At 41.7% G+C, this 22,627-nt stretch overlaps 1 protein-coding gene across 3 annotated transcripts in view; it reads left to right on the top strand.

The window, feature by feature from the left end:
- The window catches only part of LOC101858231 (serine/arginine repetitive matrix protein 1), a 26,680-nt gene extending 4,610 nt beyond the window's left edge, over positions 1-22,070 (top strand). The window contains exons 2-5 of one of the 3 annotated variants that reach the window (XM_013085673.1): positions 7,720-12,437; positions 14,392-14,484; positions 15,559-15,587; positions 17,049-19,199. In XM_013085673.1, coding sequence (XP_012941127.1) covers positions 8,096-10,021 — 1,926 coding nt within the window. In that variant the 5' untranslated portion in view covers positions 7,720-8,095 and the 3' untranslated portion in view covers positions 10,022-12,437; positions 14,392-14,484; positions 15,559-15,587; positions 17,049-19,199. Of the gene's footprint in view, positions 1-7,719; positions 12,438-14,391; positions 14,485-15,558; positions 15,588-17,048 lie in introns of those variants that run through there. The other 2 variants (XM_005090359.3, XM_013085677.2) reach the window with 2 other exon arrangements.
- Positions 22,071-22,627: the final 557 nt, after the last annotated feature.

The following is a 22,627-nucleotide window of genomic DNA, read 5'->3' as shown; positions in this document are numbered from 1 at the left end:
ATGTAATGGATATGCTACAGTAAAGTGATTATATATGCCTATGCACATTGTATTTGTTGGGTTATTAAATTGCAGGTGAGGGTGGGTGAGACCGGGGGGAGGAGGGGCCCGAATGTGATTGCTGCCCCAGGGCCCGACCTGGCTCTCGACGGCCCTGCGTGCTCCCTGTGGGTTCCACTGCATGACTGTCTTGCGATGTTTCAATTGGCATTTCTTAGTCCTATTTCTACTATATCCTTTTGTCCTGTCTTTCTCACAGCTCTTCATTTCTTATTATATCCTGCCACTGAATTCTTAGAATACTCCTCATACATCTCTTGATGAAAGTCTGGAATCAGTACTGTCTTTGTTGTCTTCAAAGTTTCGCAGCCGTAGAGGAGCATGGCAGACTTGACGTTGGAGTTAAAGAGTCGAATCTTGGTGCGCTGTGAGATGTAGCTTGCTTTCCAGACTTTTGATAATTGATTTGAATGCTGACCTTGCCTTGGCAGTTCTCGCTTTAACATCTGCCTCGGTTCCACCTTTACCATCGATGACACTTCCAAGGTAGGTAAAGGAGCCCACTTCTTCCAGCAGGGCTTGAAACTTTTCCTAGCCTAACTACTTTTGACTTGTGTGGATTTATACGAAGGCCAACGCTACGAAATAGGCTGTTGAGTTCCTTGGTCTTTTCTTACATCTGAGCATGTGTGTGAGAAAGTAGTGCAAGGTCATCGGCGAAGTCCAAGTTATCCAGCTGCTGCCAAGGGATCCACTGTATTCCATTACGCTTGCCTCTGGTGTCCTGTTGTGCGTTTGTGTGAGTGCACCTTTAGGTCTAATTTTTGTAACGTCTACTGCCATTGTTAACGACCAAGACAAACTTCTCCCTGCGAGATGAATAAAGATTGTCATTGTCATTCGTAGTACACTTGCGAACATCAAACGCCCATTTTCATGGCAAGTGCAAATCACGATTTTGGGGGGAGGGTTGGGGGCCTGTATGTGGAAGGACCCGGGGGGGGGGGTCTCTGCGAGTCGTCGTGCCTACCTGATCAGCTACATCGTTCTTCAATATGTAGGCCTATTGACAATAATATTGAAATATATCGATTCAGATCAACAAAGTTTTAAAGTATTATTAATGAAAGGTGTGATAGGCAAGATCATAATATGAGTCCTGTTAAAAATACATTAGCAAATAGAAATGTATGGTATGCAATTTTGCGAAAGGCTAGACCCTTACTTTCAAACAAAGCATCACTAACTTCTTTACCAGACATTGTTTTCGTCTATTGTTCAACTATTGAACAGTTTGAACGAAGATTTAATTTACATTAATCTATTATCTATTTGTGGGGGCCGAATTTTGCTATTCAAAAGGCTTTTTAATGGCTGCATCGATCGACATGCGGTTTTCGCCAAAAGATTCTTTAAAATGTTCTCCAGATCATGACGCCCTTCTTTTTTTCTGTTTTGAGACAGTTTTGCTGCAAAAAGCTAAATTTCTTTATTTCGCCGATCGCTTTTGTAGGCCGACGCTTCTGTCTTTGTAATTTTAGAAAATCCACCAGGTCTGTTTATTTCAAGTCGTACTTCCGTTCGATACTATCGCGCATTGTCGCGCAATACTGAGCACTATTTTAAGTATGCGACCCGTATAGATCTAGCCTCATGTTTTCTTTTCTTTTTTTTTTTTTTTTACTTAATGCTAAATTCGACTGTAATCCTTTCGTTTGATGCCCATAAAATAACTGTGGTTTAGAATCCTTTATAGGGTGCACAGTTATATTAAGGAGTCTGAAGTCAGTGTAGTTTAATTATCAATTTTTCATTAGTTTCGTTTAGATCTAATCATGGGAAAGTCCGTCTTCTAAGACGCCATTGTAAACAAGTGAGGCTTCCGTTCACAAAGAGTGCTTGCACTGATCCCACAATGACTAGACGACCGATTCTTTTGAGTCCGTTCATTGAACGGGAAACCCAGCTAGTGATTTATATAACTTTGAAAAAAGTGTAAGGCTGATCCTCTAAAACTCTATTAGCATAACAATTTGGGAGAGATATATTAGGGAAGTCATTTCGTCACACATATTTGGGGAGTGACAAGATGACCGTGTGGCGAAATGACTGGTCACCCCAAATATATGGCTTTAACCAGAGAAGAAACCATGACATCTATTTTAAAGAAATGGAAGAAGCAAAACTGAGTGAGGAGAGGAGAGGAAGAAGGGAGAAAAGAAAGCAACCAATGAAGAGAAGAAGAGAACGTGCAGGAGAAAAGCAGAGAAAGACTGAGGAGAGCAGGGAAAAAAGGATGAAATGAGAAAAAAGAGAGGTAAAGGAAAGGGGAAGGCTGCAAAACGTTTGAGGTTTTGGGTAATTAGTAGCAGTGAGGGTGAAGCAAGACGGAAGTCATGACGATTAGCAGGAGACCAGACAAAGTGGATATCAACATCAACGGATCCCAGCTAAAACAAAGTCAAGAATTCAAATACTTGGGCAGCATTTTCACAGAAAATGGAAAATTAGATCGAGAAATAGAGACTAGATGCCAGAGAGCCAACGCAGTCAGCTATCAACTCGGCCCTCTCCTGAAACATCCCACTATCCCCATGAGCACCAAGGCGAAGCTCATCAACGCCATTTTCCTTCCAACACTCACATATCAGTGCCAGACATGGTCCCTAACAAAAGCCCAAGAGAGGAAACTGGTCACTTGCGAGATGAAATGCTTAAGAAGAGCGGTCAACAAAACTAGAAGAGACAAAATTAAAAATGTAGTCATAAGGGACACCGTAGGAGCAACACCAGTCCTACCACACATTGAACAACAAAAGGTCAAGTGGTTCGGACACCTCACGCGGATGCCCTTAAACCACTCAGCTCTGAGAGCATACAACATTAGATATTCTGGATGGAGAGCCAGAGGAAGACGAAGGCGACGATGGAGTGAATCTGTGGCAGACACCCTCAGAACTCACGGGATGTCCCTCCTACAGGCCACTCGCCTTGCTGCAGACATGCGCCTGTGTCTCCCCGCGACACCCCCCGGTACAAGCGGAAGAAAAAAGTAAAGTAAAGTAAGTAAGAGGGTGAAGCAAATACATGCATTTGAGTGATGAGTCTGATGTGATGTTTACAGCCACATGCATGATATTAATGAACAGTGATACAACAATAACAATCTTAAGCTAGACTCAGTATTCTGACTGTAACCTGTAACTCGATGTTATTCTGAAGCATGTCCTAAGGTCATATGAATACTTGTAACAAGATAGTTAAGATGGAAGAATTTTAATGGATGACGGTAAAAATGACCTGTTCTATCTTTCTTTGTTATAGATCAGAAGCCTTGGTCTTTTACTTCAAACTTGTGTTTTTACTTGAGGGAACAAGGGATGTTTATTTCCCAAAAAGATGGAATTAATTTTTTTTTTTCAGTGCAAGCTGTAAGGTACAACTCGTCCAAGTAGGGGAATGTAGATGTTTAAATTTTGGAAGGACTTCCGTAACGAGCGACCACCCCAACAAACACAACAAAGAAGAGACCTACCCTTACCCCTACCCCTACCCCAAACCCTAATCCTATCCCTAACCCTCTATAGGCTCTATTCTACTCTGTTTCTTGGAGGTCCCTCGTTACGGAATTCCTCCCGAAAGGTTCCATTCTCTCCGTATTAATCAGTTTAATTTTTCTTTATCTTGTTGTCTTGTGTTCACGGCCCGTGCTGTTATACAGAAATTGATCATACTTTCTACAGCAGACACATGCCAGTTGTTCCATTCATTGAAAGACAGTGAAAAGAATTCATATGTCAGTCACTCTGTTTGTCCACTTGTCTGTCTGTATGTCAACTAAGTCTAAGTGTCTGCTATCTGCCTTTCTGTCTCTTCTCTCTCTCTCTCTCTCTCTCTCTCTCTCTCTCTCTCTCTCTCACTCTCTCTCTGTCTCTATCAGGTGTGGAGCCTTTTTATCTTTTTTTTCTTCTCAAAATGTCTCTGCTCCTTGTTACAAAACTATAACAATGAACATCATGATAATTTGAGCATTCTAATTTTACGCCTCTTAGTCAGAATATGTATCACTTTTTGGTGCAAAAGTAGTCTTAAAGGTTTTAATTTATACTAGAGAGATAAACATGAGTGTTATAGAGCATAATTCTAGGTGGCCGACATTCCCGGACCATTTCCAAATGTGTGGCCGACCTTCCCGGACCCCACCGGCCAACTCGTCCGGACCCGGCCGAAAATGAGCCAAAAATGCGAAATGAAATTTTGCCGGGTGACCCACACACACAAAATAAAAAAACCCCGAGAGTTCATTCCACTGCCACCATCGCGTAGAGGGTGCTTTTCTGCTTCTTTTACGTGGTTTCCCGCGTGTCAACAACGATTGATGCTCTCACTTCGTTGAAATCTTTAAAAATTTCTTAAGTGGCCGAGGTGCCCAGACAGTACTCTAGATCTAGATCTATAAAATAGAGATACTGGACCACATCCGTCGCTTTTCGTGTAAAAACCTAAATATCGAACTGGTTCATATTAGCTCTGTGTTCCTGGTCTGTTCTTCCTACCTTGAGGACTAAAACAAGCTGCAAGAGAATAATTTGATCTAGATATAGATAATCAAAAGCACAGAAACCTAAAAAACCTAAAAAATTAAATGCAAAAAGACTTTTATAATCACCAATGAACAGTTGCTATACCTAACTTTCAAAACGGTTTCATTGCCACAGAAAGCCTGTTCACCCCTTTTTGGCCACTTCATAAGCATTCACAAGCTTTGATTAAGGAAGCTTAAAGAGAGGCTGGAAGAGTCTACCAGAAGAGTCGAAGGGAACTTCACAACACTCAAAACTATTTCATTGCCACCTAGATCTATAACCTTTTCACCCCTTTCGGGTCACAGTCAAAAGCAGTCACAAGCACTGATTATGTAAGCGAACTATTACACTGGTCGAGTCTACCTTACAAATGTGAGGGGAACTAGATCTAACTCCTAATAATCTCATGACTGCTGCAAGAGCTTGGGTTTTTTGTTTGTTTTTTGTTGGGGTTTTTTGCATTTTTTTCTAGACTTTTTACCGTCCTATAATCAGATCGTGACGTCGATTATGACACCTGCTCTTGGCCACGAAAAGCTAGATTTCTAGATTTAGATCTCGACAAAAACAGCGAAATGTGAAATAAAAAATTGATAATTTTCATGTTCTACGAAAGAGTTTAGACTCACTGGTATTACATGTCTCTAGAATCTAGTACTGACATCTCTGCTTCTTTGCTTTGTGTTCGTGTATTCACATCTAAAGCTACATTTTAATGTTAGTTGGAATAAATGTTTCATGAGATACTTTCCCGATTATTTTGGCAGTTGAACATATATATGAATTCAGGATTTGTTTTCTTTCACAAATTCAGTGTTGCCGCCTCGAGTAAGATTCTTGTGTGACATCTCCAAGCCCAATCTGTTCCCGTCTCACTTTGATTACCGTGTCAAAAATGTCAGCCTACGCCCCTGCTTGTCAATAGTCAATAGATAGGTCAGGTCGAGAACTGGGCTTTCAAATGGATAAGAGTTAGAAGAGTGCTGAGTGGAGAGGAATTTCCCTTTGACAGAGAGATAAAAAGGTGGAGAATGTAACTAGATTTTAGATAGATCTATAGCCCCCATTTCAAATAGATTGATTTAGAAAGCAAAAAATGAGGGGTTATCGTAGGGTTTGACATGGGAACAGGAAACAGCAGGCTGTCTGTAATAGTCGTGATTCACGAAGACTTTGAGGCTGGTATTTTACTTTTGATCAAAACTTGAACGCTTGAGTTTGAATCTCACTACTCTACTTATCCGGCAAGACAAAAACAGATTAGATTTAAATTTGATCTCTTGGTTGCCACCTTGTCTTCAACCTTGAACAATTAATTCTAATATAATGCTTAGATTCTAGGTCAGTTCATGTGACCTACGTAGATCTAGATCTAGGTTTAAACAAAGTAGAAGTAGGAATGCCCTGAACCTAAACGCGGGCGACCCATGCCGAAAGTTTAATCCTAACCCCTTGGCATTAAATTTTGATCCCCTATTGCATGTACACTCTCTTCCTTCCCATTTAAGAAAGAATTAAAGATATAAAAAATTGTTCGGCTTGTAAAGAGTTGTGTTAGCAGGCTATTCTGGGTATTTTAGTCTGTTATATATAGTCTTTAGTACACATTTAAAACAGTAGCCTTCCATTGTCTACTATAATTTGGACCGACCTTTTTCATTCACTTTTTTACCCTGCCCATTTCTATCAATATTTGCTTTTGTGTTATGTAGTTTAAAAACATATGCAGCGTTTTAGATTTGAAAGTCAACTGCTAGTGTTGTAAGAAACAAAATTGAGGAAGGCTGTGTGCCCTGGACGTTCTTTCTTGTTTTCTTTTTCTCCCATTGAAATGATGTTTTCATAACGCTTATCAGTAACTTACACATCCAAGTGGTGCCAACTGGGAATAGCTACAACAACTGATTAGATAATTAGTTGTTTAAATCATTTTAATCTTACTTTCCTCTATTCAATCCATTTATAGTTAGTAATGGTGTTTATCAAGTTAGGTGGGTCGCTTGGAATTGTTTTTCTACTTTGTCTGATGATGAAAGAAGCCAAGGACAACATTATTTTTTAAATCTTCTTTTGACCTTAAAAAATAACTTAAAATTTGACATTGCAAATCGGACGGCAGCTTCTATTTGAACATTTTACCACTGCACTCAACTCAAACAAGGCAGCCCCCCCCCCGGGGGGGGGTATCACGCCCGAGGTGAGATGAGGCGGTGGTATGAATGTGGCACAGCGGGCAGTGTTACTGACTAGAGTGTCCTTAGGCCATTCCCAAAGGGGGGACATTAACCCATTCTTATGCACAGTAGAATTGTAAATGGGCTGATTCATCGATGTCATGCTCATAACTGTGCCTTAACTGCAACGTGAAACTGCTGCTTTTTTCTTTCCTAATCCTTACTATCGTCATTTTCCCTCTACTTCTTTTGTATGTTTGTCTCGCTCTTGTAACCCACTGTTTCCAGGGTAGCTTGATAGTCGAAGCTAGAGAGGTGAACAACTCTACTTTTTTTTAAATCTGGCAAAGGGATGGCATTACACGTCGTTTGTCACAGTTCTCTTCCCCCCCAAAAATGTTAGCTTTCTTCAGTTTCGTAGGGTCTATAATATAGGGCCTGCACGCTTTCCAGGTAGCCCGGCTCACACCCTATATATGGCCTGCACGCTTCCATGGTTAATTTTGCCCAGGCCTACGCATGATTTTGAAGGGTATCGTCAGATTTCGACAGTTTCGACATCAAGCAGTACCCCTATACTCTGTACCTAGAGCGATAGAGACAGAGAGACCTAGCTATGGAGAAAGAAAGAGCTTTAAAACATTGGGAAGTCGGGGGAAAGGAGGGATAAGGGAAAGACCAAATATTTCCTTATCAAGACTTAACTACCGTTGTAAACCCTCTACGATCATGGATCCTGTTAAAAAGCAATTGATGTTTTCAAACGGTCTAACATGAGCAAAAAGTGGCATTTTGTGATGGTTTACTCTGGTTGTTGTGTATGTGTGTGTTTTTTTTACCTCAACCATTTCCCCGGCCCTCGCCCACCCTTACCCTTGAAAAACCCACCCGAAACAAATGACAAAGTACTCAGACTTAAACCTATATTAATAAAACGAATTTTTCTCTTTCCTTTCCAGCTTTGATGATAATTGGTCTAGAAATTCTACCCGAGTCCACTTGGGACGAATTCCGTGACTCTCGACGCATCGAGACTGTGAGCACCTCCTCCCGCTTCACCTCTCAGTAAACCCATCTGTGAGCGATCACTATCCCATCGTTTCGGAATCTGTTGGCCCTGGACAGCCTTAGAGACGCGCCCGGAGAAATTCGAAAGAGTTATCTCCTCTGTATCCCCAACGCTTGATTTGTCGACGTCACGAGAGTGACTGCTTCGTTCAAGTAAAAGTGTCGCTGATTCAGAGTCAAGGGCAACACGTCACATAGATAGGCTCATTTATTTGCTTGTTATTCTTTGATTTATCTTTTTTAAGTCTGATCAAATACAAACTGAAAATGTCGTCTCCATCCTGGAGAAGAGAGGAAGAGCAACGGACCCAAAGGGAATATTCTTGGAATTACGCAGCTGAAGGAAGAGGTCCCTCTCTGTCCGAGAAGCCATCTGTCTACGCTAACTATCCAACGCCCTCTGACGGCATAGGCAGGCAAAATGTCATTCCTAACTATACACCCATCGAGCGAACGTCGCCAATGTCTTTCAAAGCCCCAACCTCGAAAAACAAAAAGATTGTCATCAAAGAAACACCCCAACCCTCTCCTTCTACGTATAATAAATTGTCTTCGGCTGTAGGGTACATCACAAGTCCTGTCAAGTACATAACCTCAATGTTTTCAAGTCGATCAGAAGAAGCGACCGCTGAACCTGCCAAAAAGAAGATTGATGTCATAACAAAGGAGAAGTTGAAGGATGCATCAGTACTATCTGTCCCCGTTGAGCAGGCAAAAGACAGGAAAGAAAAGAAGGCAGCACCTACGATTACTATCGGTGATGACAAACTTAAGGCACCCACTGAAGTCACAACATTAGATGGCATCAAAGACCTAAAAGCGAAGCTCGAGACAGTTTCAAATAGTAAAGGAAAACGTAACAGTGGTTCTGGTATGAGAAAAAATTCGAATCAAGGAAACAAACGTGCAGTTTCTCCCCATGAAAACAAGAGTAGGAAAACCTCAGTGTCTCCTCATGAAAACAGAAAACCCATGCAGGTGAAGCAGATAAAGATTGAACAGTCGAGGAATAAATCTTCCTTTCGGATTAAATCACCCGATGCACTAGAAGCACAAGAGAAGTTGGAAGCGAGTTTCCAAAACCAGCAGGACTCTTACAGACGTAGAACCCTTCAAAAATATGTCTCCTCGAAATCAAGTGATAGGCGGGCTAATCAGGAAACAGACGAGAATCTTGAAAACGGTTCAAATACTCAGTTTGGCAAATGGAACCATATCCAACGCCCTCGCCCCGTGCGTATCACCTCGAGAAAGCCAGAAAATCCTACAGCTCAGACTGGTGACGTAATAGTGAAAAACGAAGTATTTAATCATTCTGTGCTACCAGTACAAACAGACATAAGAAAATCTACCCGGAACGCACCTGACCGATCCAACTCAGCTTCGTCACACTTTACTCCAATTGAGCCTGTTGTACAAGATGAAACTGTCAAGAGATCTACGTCTATAACGCCGAGCAAGATAGGTGGGAAAACATTTGCAGCTTACAAGGAAGCTTCCAAAGCAACACCACCAGTTACCTCACAAGGGGAAACACAAGTTGTGCAGACAAAACCATCTGACGAGTCGCCTTCAGCTGCCCCTGAGAAATCTGCCGATGGTATCAACCATTTGAACGTTTATTCAGATGAGCGCAGAACTTCACCACTCAAAATTAAACCTCAAAAGAAAGATAGACAGAAGAAAGGCGATAATTCATCAGTGGAAACGAAAAAGTCCCAACCATCAGCAGGTTCTGGTAACGCCACTCTTAACTCAGCCAAAGGCACCAGCCCAATACACAATCTCAAACTAGAAAACAAAACTACTTCCTTAGAAAACGAAAACAACAGTCCAGACGTAACACCAGTATCTAAAACACCTCCGCAAGAAAGGTCAAGATCAGTATCCAAATCGCCAAACAGGAAATCCAAGTCTTCTGTCCGAAAGTCATCTCCTTTGCCTATTCGGAAATCGTCTCCTTCGCCGGTACAGAAATCGTCTGCTTCACCAGTAAACAAATTGCCTGGTGTATTGGAAAGGAAACCTATCGCGCCAAAAAGGAAAAGATCAACATTTCGATCACCTGGTCCAAGGAGATCTCGATCTCGGTCTGCCTCATCGGCCTCGCCAGTGAATAAATTCTTTCCCAAGGGATCCAACTCAAAACTTGTGAAGTCTTTCCAAACCAAGCAGTCGCAGCAGCAACAGTAGCAGCAGCAGCAGCAGCTGAGAAATAGACCGTTTAACCCAAATCGACCCACCCCGACGGTTATACCTTCGCCAAAAATAGACGAGTCCAAAAAAATGTTGATCCTCAGACAAAAGAAACTTCCGGCGACAAACGAAGAGCCACCACCCTCAGAGCCAACGAGAATACCTTTGACTGCGAGCACGTCGTCGCTGGAAAAAGACCCTGAGTCAAATATTTTGTCCTCTCAAACAAAATCCGACGTGCAAGAATCGGAGGAGAGTTCGGAAAAGGAACAGGTGCAGGACCCTGCCCCCGACAATGTCTCACTTATATCTTCGTCTACTGACATTGAGCAAGACACTGAGAGTCTTTCTCCAAGCATCCCGTCCTGCTCACCGACCGAGAAGAAGGAATTGGTTGAAACTGGTGATGAAGAATGCATAAGAAAAACCGGTGTTTCAGACTCTGATGAACATGTTTGTCGAAAGGAAATAGTATTTTCTCCTAAAAGGGGACCGGTGATAAAAGGGAATCACTTGGATAGTTCTGCGTATGATAGTGCTCCCCCTACTATGCCCTCTTTTAGCCATAAATTCACCAACTTTAAAAACATCCTGAGTACAGAAAACCATACAGAATCGGTTCTTCCAGATGTGGAAGCGAACAGGTTTCAATCTCCTTGGAATGATACGTCTTCTGAGAAACCCTCCAGATTCTCCTCTCGTTTTCCGAGCAATCCTGAACCTAGAGTTTATCCTGCACCTTCCGAATATTTACCCACCATCAAGTCGCAGCCTCCGAAACCAAGCCCAGCTGATCCTGAACCCGTCACTTCAACCTCAGATTCCCTTAGCACCCCGCCTCAGAGCTTGGACGCATCGGACAACCTCTCAGTGCAGAGTCAAAACTCAGCAACTGATCTCGACATCTCTCATTCAACCTTAGCCAACGATCAGTCTGCTTTGAGCGCAATGGATGTAAACAGTTCTCTCAGTCAGTATTCAGGAAATCCTGTAGATTTTGCTGCTGCCGCCACTATGTTAGGGGAAATCCCATGAAAGGTTTAAGAAGAGATTTCAAGTCCCAAAGAACCTTCTAAAAAGCGAGCAACGTGTGATACTGTTCTATAAAGTAGTCAAGTCTAAATGAACACTTGGGAAAAATGTAATCTCAAGAGCTAGAGAAAAAAACCATACTGTAATCGATGACCCATATACGTTCTGACAAACATAACGCAGAACAATTGGAATTATCAAATCTCTGAAACAAGCGCTATACTGACGATCCCCGAAATGCCTCATAGTTAGACGTATAGTGGGGGTTTCCTAAATAAAGCCATTTGCAAACCAGATTATTGAGACTTCGCACTTTGTAATGATTCAATTTCTCGTTATTTGGCATTTATGACCAGTTCACTGTTTGTTGATAATAATAACAGTTGGATTCTTTCTCCACTCTGGGCAGAGAAAAACATTTCAAAAATTGCAGCTACTGGAAATCTTCTTTTTTTTGTGAGACTTGTGTTACATAGGGGACATACACAACTCGCTTATTCATCATAACGACAGAAGTACTCTGAATAAACGTCTCCCTTTAGATTCTCTCTAATCTGGCAGAAACGTAACGCAGATTATGGCTTCAGAAGAAAACGGAAAGTGGCCTCATTGCTTGACAAAATCTGACAATCTGAATTCCAAACACAAAGACCGTGTGCAAACTCAAAATCAACCTCCGATCAGTCAGCTTTATAACAAATTGAAAGAATCAGGAACATACTTAGGGTCGGCAGCTTTTCAGTATACCAAGAAGGCGGGCACGAGCTTGAGGACAATTAGAGATACATTGTTTGAAAAGATGCCTACCCAGAGAAGTTTGGAGCAGCAAAATGTCAGCTGCCAAACCCCTTCTTGTGGGCCTACGTGCTGTGATTCCGGAGATGAATGGCCAGATTGGACACCGCATCCTGTGTATCCCGTATCTTCCAATCCTCCACAGTGCATTCCTTGCTCGTGTCCTGTTAGCCTGCCTGGTCCCTCTCCCCCACGATCAGAGAGTTACTTCTTTAGCACTCAGAACGCCCCTGCAACAGTGTACGTGTATCCACTTCCGCCTCCCCCTCCCCCTCCTCCCCCTCCCCCTCCTCCTTTTCTCCCTCTTTATCCAGTGATTATCCCAGACGATCGTCATCGTGATCATGCTAACAGCAATGATGTCCCGACACCGTCCTTTGCCTTTACTACAGCACAATTCTGTCCAGAAGTTAAGCAGCCTCGAATTTCTGACACGTTACTCTGTGGGAGGAGTTCAGATCAATTGATGAAAGAACAACCTGTTTTCCAAACTACAAGAGGTCATGACAGTCAGCCAGAGAAAAAAGTATCTCACTCTTCCAAACGGATTTCGAACAACCGTGAACAAAGCAAAGGCCTTAAAAGAGTGAGTTACAAAAATCTGCTAATTTTCTTTGTTTTTCTTCGTAGATTTTAAGTTCAAGTCTCACTCAGTTGACTCAGTAGAGAAAGGTTAAAACTCAAAAGAACCTTGGTTCTGAATTGATTCAAACGAATTCGTCCTCGCTATATTTAGCATTTTCTTGTATCAGCTTTTTACTGTTTGAAAGATTGTTTGCATTTCATAGTATTACCTCCTCAGTTAGTTTGTTCTTATCATTTTAAAATAATTTAGATACTTGCACCTATATATTGACAATTCTCTTTATGAATACTGTACTGGTTTCTGGTTTCTTTCCGTTCAAGATTTTTTGTCGTCGTTTTATTTGCTCATTTGTGGTTAATACTAGGAACCTTTTGAAACCTAATCCTATTCCTCCGCTTTCAACCTCTGCAAAATAGATTGCATAAAGTGCTGGAACGGCAGAACGAGATGTGCAAAGATTTTGAAGAACGTGGTTATTAACCAATACTAATAAGGTAATTGGCCAGTGGTTTGAGATGGCTGAAGTCTTTCTTAAAGCCACGGTTACACGCAACGATAAAATGTATCAGATTAGTCGTATGCGAGAACTGTCCGTTTTAACGACTAGTGTTGCCTGTTTACACGTTCCAATTTATAGATCTAGTCCAGTTTTCTTTCAATTGAGGACATTCCTCGTCATAAAGCCACCACGTCTGTTTGCGACGACAGCGATTTGCATGCACTCTATGAGAAGGTTAAGAACTCGGGACCTAATGAATGAAAGTCGAACACTGTACCTCTAGATCACGAGAGCCCCACCCCCACCCCCTCCCCTGTACATTTTGGTACTGCAGAACAGTGTCTTCAGAAAAGGTTGGCCCTACTGTACCGTGTTGTGTGTAGTGTGTAGATAGACACAGAGAAGCTTTGACTTGACTGCAGCAGATGTGCAACGCACCGAGTGACCTTGATGTACTTCACCATTGACGATCAATTAGATAATAAATTAATTACTTAAATTTACATAATTTCACTTCAAACCAGGTTCGCTGTGATCTAATCTGCTTATTTTGAGATGCTGATTCCGAATATGAAATCCGTTTTAAGATACGAAAATTATGTTTAAAAATTTGCGCCCTAAGCTTAACCCTATCTGGCGGCAAATTATTTCAAAGTGATCGCACGAAACATATCATGCAACGCTTGATTTCTTGACTGAGTCTTCAAACCGTCGTCCAATCGTCCAAATTTTGTACAATTTTGTGATTACACCTAACGATGTATCGTATGATCGCTAGATAGTCAAGTTTTTGTACAATTTATCGTTACCTGTAACCCTGCCATTAGTGTTATTTAGCCAGTACCATTTTTGTCTGTCATGTTACTGTGGCAGAGTTAGGTGTATCAGCCAGTGGATGCATCGATATAGATCTAAGGTTTTTTTGATTATCTCAAACAAAAACTCACTGAAAGAGAACTGAAGGGAAAAGTTAAGCAATATCGACCCCTGTTAAGGAAAGTGACACCTTGGTTAAGTGTGGGGACCATTCCAATCCCAAAAAAGATAAATAAGTAAATAGAAACCCGACTACTGTCATCCAGGGAGCTCTTTTTTTAAAAACGCGCTTAGAAAGGCCGAACGTTCAATTTTTCATTTATACTTATACATATCTATTGACCATAGATGACACGTGTTAACACTGCTTCTGTTACAGTTACAAGACTCCACCCCCTCCCCCCACCCCCCTCCTTTTCAGCGGTCAACGTAAAACTCCTTGTATGATCCTAGTATCTCATTTCAAATTATAATAGTCATACTATTAATGTGTTGTTAGTTTCCTTTGTACCAATCGCGTGGTTCTGCATCATCTGCATGTCTTTGTTTATGCCAGTTTGTGATGGATCCACGAAAACGATAAAAACTAATGTAACTTTTTAGTTTGAAACTTACGAGTTCCTACTTGTCCATAATCAGACCAAGAAAGAAGACGCGAAGTGGAGTGCAGATGACCAGCCCGGAGGGTATACGTTGAGAAACCCATTTCGCAAATTTCACAACCATGTAAATGTAAGCAATATCCTAGGGATGATTGTTAGATCATTGGACTGCTGCAGTTGAGTGAGCGTGAGTCACTGAGTGTATGTGCGTGTGTATATGTGTGTGTGTGAGTGAATGTGTGTGCTTTAATGTGTGTGTGTGTGTGTGTGTGTGTGTGTGTGTGTGTGTGTGTGTGTGTGAGTGTGTGTACGTGCGTGCGTGCGTATGTGTGTTTGTGTGTGTGGGTGTGGGTGTGTTTGAGGGGAGTGTGTGCTTGTATGTATATGTACATATTATGTACGTGTGTGCTTCATTGTGTGTGAATGTGTGTGTGTGTGTGTGTGTGTGTGTGTGTGTGTGTGTGTGTGTGTGTGTGTCTGTGTGTGTGTGTGTGTGTTTAAGTCTAAACGTTAGATTTTTTCTCGAGTGCACTGCCTGAACTGGACATTCTGTCCACTTCAGGTGCAGTGTATGGGAGACAACTAGGAATTCCTTGTGTTCTTTTTTTTATGGTAGTTTAACAGATGTACGAATAAGGACTACAACAAACACAGTGTTTCATGGAATTAATTGGCTTTCTCTTCGAGGTATACTTGCGTCTCTTTCTCTGTAAATGCTCATGTTTGTAATATAGTGGTATTTCATTCTGGCATCGTACCTATTATAATTAATTCACATGCAGGGATGTTATAAATATTCTAAGGTACTTGTTCAGAATACAATCAGCGAAAGGATTCAGTAACGTGCATCGTCCAAAAACGTCTTGAGTACTTTGAAAGCGTTTACGGGGTTTTTTTTCTAATTGAAACACGTTTTTAAAAGTGGTAGGCTTAATCAAAATTCTGGAGCATTTGCTGTTTGTTGACTTGTGTGATGCCTATCTGCTGTTGGATAGGCAGATGTTATTATTTCATTTTTTCCCCTTTAGCGTGTTTTTGCTTCTATTTATTTGAAATAGCAAAACAATTTGTTCACGCCCAAATCATACAGAAACAGAAGCCTAAAGTGACGTTTACATAAAATATGTTGCACCAATAGAGCCGTAAATCTTGAAATGTGACAAAGCCATTACTGTAATGTTTCTTTTCTTTGGGCATTCTCCAGGTGTGTACCGGCCAACCCAGCACATCTCTGTAAGTAATCTGAGAAGTTTATGGTTATTGTCGTGCTATGATAATGATGATGATGATGATGCTGATGATGATGCTGATGATGCTGATGATGCTGATGATGATACTGATGATGATGATGATGATGATGATAATGATGATGATGATGATGATGATGATGATGATGATGATGATGATGATGATGATCGATTTCTAACACCGTTGTGTTTGTGTTCTTTATTAAGCTCACATGCTGGCAAATATTCCCTGCTCCTTTTTCATAAATTCCATTGAACTTTACTCAACCAAATAGTCTAGTGATTCTTCTTCCCTCTGTTCCAGTTTTGAATGTTCAGGAAATAAGTAGTGGGGAATTTATTATTGTTAACGGTACTGTTTTTTGTGGAGTTTATATGAACTGCTTTGGAGCTTGTCAATAATGTGTGTGTGTGTGTGTGTGTGTGTGTGTGTGTGTGTGTGTGTGTGTGTGTGTGTGTGTGTGTGTGTGTGTGTGTGTGTGTGTGTGTGAGAGAGAGAGAGAGAGAGAGAGAGAGGGGGGGGGGGGCAATTTTACACTATACTTCTACAACTGCAGTACTTATATCAACTTCGTTTTTAACCCTTATGGCTTTTAAGGTTGTACATTCTTGTGCCGATTCGTTGTTCTTAATGTCTAAGAACAGATTTGAGCTTGCACCTGAACGGGTTTTTTCAGTACCAAATGGCTGTTATAGCATTAACTTTCTTCTTTTTGTCTGAAACAAACTATTCAAATGGTCTTATCAACTGCAGTTTACAAGAGCAATTTTTGCCGCCGGCCTCAGTGGGCGTTTTATTTCCACATTTTCTTTTAAATCAAAACACCTAGGGTGTCAGTGGAATCTGCATGCGTCAAATTATGGAAGATTTTTATTTTTACTCGTGTGCGTATAAAAATTTCACAATCTTTACATTATTTTTATTTCTCTATGCCCAACCAGGACTTCACTACTCCACCCTCAGTCTCACCTTTGAATTCCTAGACCTTGATTCGATGACCTTATTCTCCCTCTTTAAGAAAAAGCCAAAGTTGGCGGGTAATCTAGTGTCTCCTCTTTTTTGTGTTTTTAACTCTTTTGTAACATCTCTAATTTCGGCATTTATATGACTTTATTGTGTGAAAATGCCGTAAAGCGCCTACTAAAACAAAGTACATATAATCCTGTTCATGCAGACACATTTTTCAATAATTATGTAAATCCAAAAAGCATTGGAGAATATTGTAACATCAGGCAAGTTTGATGGAAAGAGAGGCAGAGGCAGACGGGGAAAAGATACTGTACATGTTGACAACATGGCTAGGAGCATCAAGAACAACACACACCATTGCTGCAACGCAAGACAGATGGAAGTTGAGGTCCCTGATCGCCCACGCCAGTCGGCAAGGCACAGGATGATGATGAATGCCAAGATACTAATAAATGTTTGGATTCTTTTTCACCACAGGAAACTCCCGCTTGAGAGGTCATGCACCCCTGAACCCACGCCGTATTGTCCCTTTACGAACCTGCAGGCCACTGGGAGTGAGACCGTCACCTCAAATCCTTTTCCTAAGAGAAGACAGAGCGAGGAGAAGAAACCTGGGGAAGGCCACAGACCTTTTGTAAATTGTTCAAGTAATGAAGTCAGTAATGCTGATGTTCCCAGAACTTGGAACCAGGCGGATTGCGAGTGTCAGTGCGACTACCAAGTCGAAGACACCCAAGCTACCGTCGAGCGCAGGACTACCGTTATAAAAAGCATTTTCGTTGAGGTGACCAGAACGTCCAAACGAAAAGGTAAAAACAGAAAGAAAATTGGCCTCTCGGTGAGTCTTGACGATAGCGCAGGACCTGAATGTGCTGCTCTAAATTGGAAAACTACTGCCGCTCAGACTAGCGTGATGGAAGAAACAGTAGTTGACTGTACACGTCAGGGTCTCACAGAGACATGTCAAACACAGACAGTGGCAGTGGAATCTGAGGGATTACGGGGAATTGAAAACTCGAACGTGAAAGAGCAAATGGGCAGTAATGTATGCACCGATCAAGCAGTTACAATACTGCAGTCTTCGAAAAGATTATGTAGTTCAGAACACACATTTGAGTTCACCAGAGGAGACGATATTATACCTACAGTGGAAGCTGTCCCCCAAGAAGTTTTAAGTCAAGAAGGCATACTGTCTACGTGTGCGAAGCAAACTTGGCCCCATAAGGAAGCCCCCGATTCGTATGGCCATGGCAGTGTTGCGAATGAGACAGGTTTGAGAAAAGAGAGCCATTTCCTACTTGCAAATTTGACATGTAGGAATTCTCAGGACCAAATAAAGAATTATTTCGTTCCAAACGGAGATGTTTGCCCTTGTAACCCGAATGTTGGTAGCACTTCAAGCATTGAAGCACGGCCTATAAGCATGACCATCTGTGGGAATGAAGTCACAAATGAGGGGTCTACAATTAATATATGTTCCTGTTGGGATGAAACCATTACTGAGGGCTGTACAAATACGCATGCTAAAGGGGAAAAAATCACCAATACGAGCTCTACACAATCCTTAGCTCGCCGTCCCTTAACTCCAATTGCACAGCCAGTAGATGTGTGCGGGTGCAGTGCACGTAAAGATACAAGTATCACTGCGTTCTCCAGAGAGTTGTGTGTGGGTAATACAAACACCGACCCAAGCACCAATTCACTTCCAAGAAATCCATGTGACAACAGCACATACAGGGGTTTACCCATTACTGCGTTCCCTCAAAATCTGTGTACCGACACCTTCTCAACTAACCACTGTTCCTGTAACCCCCCAGCCACTACTGCACACTCTTCACATGCGTGTGTCCCTGACGACCCTGCCGCTTGTCCATGCCGTACGAAGCGGTTTCCTATCCACGAAGCAAACGTCTCTTTTTATTCCAAAAAGATGTGTAATGCCAGTGTTGAAACCACCGATATGGACATCACAAACCTCTTCTGCTGCTCTAAACCAGCCCCGAACACTACAGAAGACAGTGTTCTTCGAGATAGACCAAACTGTGCGCGTGAAACCAAGTTTTGCGTCGGTCACGACACACTTGTTCGAGCACGTCTTAATAATAAGGACAGTAGTGATTGTGACTGTGAAGTAGAGGATACGCTCTCTCGTTATCAGACTGTTTGTCGTGATTCGATGTTAGATTCAAAACGCTCTAAATCGTCATATGTAGGTCGAGATACCTGCACGGGTGCATGCTTCCTCAGAGAGTCAGTCGTAGATCGAACCATACCTGTTGACGTCCTTGCTAAAAGTTACTGTCGCAATAATGATCGATTCACAAACACGAGAGCATACGATGGTACGTCCTTCTGTCCCAAGCCGAATAATGATCTGTGGCCATTGCATTCAAAAAGTAGCTGTGACTCGACCATAGGCAACCAATCAAGCCGTGATGAGGATGAATCACACCTGTTCGTTACTGCTAACAGAATATTAACCTGTGTAAACGGTGATGGCATTATTGGGAAAACAATGCAAACAACAACAGCAGTAAAGAGTGATTTACGATTAGAAGACATTGCCGTGCAAGTAAGCAAATGTTGTTTATTGGATACGGTATCTTTAAGGAAGGACAACATACAAAATAGGAAAAGCAGCCTCGGTGAACGAAAAACATGGATTCGCGAAAGAAATAAAGTAAGCAAGGTCCCGAAGCAAAACGACCACTTAGGAAATACTTCGTGTCCTTGTTATAAAAACGACTCCCTTCTCACATCTAACCCCACCCAACCTCATTCTGAAACTGAGCTCTCAATGTCATGGTCTATTGATTGTGCATCACAATCCAACTCTTGGTCATTGTCTTCTGATCGAGACTTAAATTTTTGTTCGAGCCGAACAAAGAATTTGCAGCGGCAGTGGCGAGACACTGAAGTTTCCACACAGGAGTATTTTCCTAGTTGTTGTCATGACTCAAATACATTACCTGAAGCACAGAAACTATTAAAGAATTGTAGAAAATCACACTTTATATCTAGGACCTCCATTTATAAGAAATTGAAACAAGTATGCAGGAAGTTGAAAAGAAGGGAAAATGACATAATCAAAACATTCCCCCGTAGTTCAGAGTTGGCGGTCTCTACGTCAAAAGTATGTTCAAATGTTAAGTTGGGCAACAAAAGTCTCAACAAAGCGCCAAGCAGTGGCGAGTCAGGCACACCAGTTGTGTCAGCACCATGTCTTTCCAAAGAAATGATCTTTACAGAATCAAAGTGTCGTCCATGTGAGACACGTGAGAGACATTTGTATCCTTTCTGTAGTATTCCGGGCTCGTCGTGGAAGGTGTCAGCAACACAGAAAGTTGAAGCACACAGCAAAGCAAATCGCAGCTATGATAAGCAGAGAAATCATTGTAAAACAAGCAAAGCTGAAAAGTGCCCTACAGATGCCAATAAAGCCTCCCTTGACAACACCCCTGCACAAAATAGGCTGCCATGCACACGCGAAACCAAACCTGAAGACAGGAAAGAAGCTAGTCCTTGCCAAGCAAAAGATATCGTCACGAGCAAGACTTTTAGTAGCAAAAAACTACCGCCCACATCATCAAGCAGCTCCAGCTGCAGTTGGCCAAACACAAATTTCGCAAACTTCCTGGCACCGCCATGTTCTGAGGTACAAAAAGGTAGACGCAAGCCTAACGAACATGAACGTGAAGAAAACCCTGTAGCAAATTCTTCCAATCTCTGTGTATCTGTTGGGTACGACATCGATCTGCATGGCAGTGTGGGACTTAACGACGCTTCTCTGTACCGATCGTGTTACGACTGTTTGACTAGACGTCATGTTTGTCTTTCAAACTTCGGAGATAAGAAGCCGGATGTAAAAGACGCTCAAGCATGCGATAACAAAGGAAAGATAATATCTTGCCCATCCTGTTACACCAGAATTTCCCAAGCAAAGTGTAAATGCACATCAGTTTCTGCACAATCAAAAAATGTTATTTTGGACGGCCACGGGAACGCCAAAGCAAGACAAGAGAATGGCCAAAACAAAGCAATAGTCTCAAGTCATCTTTGTAGTGGCTTAAAGACTGAAAAGACCGCTTGCACAGACATAAATTGCAAGCCAAAAAAGGTTCAGAACTCTTTGGTGAAGCCGTCAGGTTTACCTCTATATCCCATGTCCGTCTCATGTTGTCCTGCTGCACTGCTATGTGCTACTTCTCAACCTGCTACTTCTCAACCTTCAAATTCACGACCTGCTACTTCACGACTTGCTAATTCACGACCTGCTACTTCACGACTTGCTAATTCACGACCTGCTACTTCGCGACTTGCTAATTCACGACCTGCTACTTCGCGACCTGTTACTTCGCAACCTGCATCGTCACCTCTGGAGTTATCACTACCTAGAAAATCGCTACCTTCATCATTAATCACTGCCACATTGCTACCAGCTCCGTCTCTTCAAGCAACACCGTTACTTGCAACTATGATACCTGCTACATCATTTCAAGTAGCTCAACATGCTGATTCGTTGTTGTGTCCTTCTTCCGTACCAACTGCGCCCGTATCCTCTTCATATCTTTCTCTTTCGTCCCAACCCACCTCATCTTTATCGGTAAGTGTGGAGACAATTTCTAAACTTTGTTTTGCTGGTTCTGAAAGTTCCTCTGGGAGATGCGAAGAGGTTTCTCGTCGAGGTCATAATATCAGCAGGTTGGTAAAATATTTGGCTATTCTTAGACGGAAGCTAAAAGAGCTTGAGAAGGCACTGGATGGAGAAGCACGATACACTGCCTACAAAAGAAGCCAACGGCAAAAAGGAAAGCAAAGAGAGTTGAAAAGAAAATGTGTTCGAAACACGAACGAGCAGTTGGCGGACTGGAGAACAAAAGATGTCAGTATACAGACTATATTGTAATCGAGTGGCTTTATGCCAGCAATTGAATGCACATTAGGCGTATTGTGATAAACCGCAAATCCAAAGGGTTGGAAATGTAATTGATCCTCTCCTTGTAAGCATTCACAATGACCTGATCAAGAGAGATCTTTTAGGGACACTTTGGCCAACATTTGCAACTGTCAATTGACTCTTAACAAAGTGAAAGAAAGCACTTCTTGTTTATCCTATTCTAAGAAGAGTCCAGAGCAGCTCGGTGTCAATACCAGTACCCTTTATGTCCGAAACGCCACCTGGGAAAGTTGTAACGGGCAAAGAAATACTTCATTTGTGACCCTTGCGGCAATACAAATCTTAGGGTCTTAAACACTTACCTGTCAAAACGCCCGGGCCGTATTAATGCATTCCACAAAATGCAATCATAAGAAGTCACATTAATTGTTGAATTAAATTCTCACTCAAAGGTACACTATCTTAGTTCCCATGGGGAGTTTTGAATGAAAAATAAAGGCTAGTCATTCCTTCAGGACTTATCAGTTGATTGAAACACTCCATCCTTTTTTTTCTTAAGTCATAATAAACTGAACATGATCGTGACAAATATTCTTTCTTCTGATTTTTTTTTCAATTAAGCCACGGAAAAGTATGTTGGAAGAAGCTGGTGCAACTTCCCATCGGTACTAAACATTTTTTACAAGGTTTGCTACTGTTTCTCTACTGTTGTTTTAAACTCTTTTTCATATTGACTCTGGTCTGTTTCTTGTTTTGATCTTGATTTTCAATTCCTCCCCCTTTTCATTTTTTGGGGACAGATTTTTTTTCCTTTATTTCTTTTTTTGTTGAAAAAAAAAGGGGGGGGGGGGGAGACACATTTTGGTTCAGAGGTAAATCAAAGGGGCCACAGGACAGTACATTCTGGGTAATAGGAGAAGAGTTGTTTAGGATACGAACCCAGGGCCTTCGCTTGTTGGAATATTCGTGATCAAAATCTACTGGATTTGTCAAATATTTTAAAAAATCAAGTAAGAAATCAGAAACATTGGGAACCTATTGCCTGTTCTGTCCGTAGTCTCCTCTCACGTTTTTTTTGTGTTTTTTGTCCTTGGTTTAGTTTAGTTGTTCTTTTTGTCGTTTTATTTCTGGAGAAGTTTTTACAAGAGACGAAAAGTCT

The sequence above is a fragment of the Aplysia californica genome, unplaced genomic scaffold, assembly GCF_000002075.1.
Source record: "Aplysia californica isolate F4 #8 unplaced genomic scaffold, AplCal3.0 scaffold00016, whole genome shotgun sequence".
NCBI lineage: Eukaryota > Metazoa > Mollusca > Gastropoda > Aplysiida > Aplysiidae > Aplysia > Aplysia californica.
Note: the sequence above shows the minus strand (reverse complement) of the source record. Positions and strands in the feature narration are given on the sequence as shown.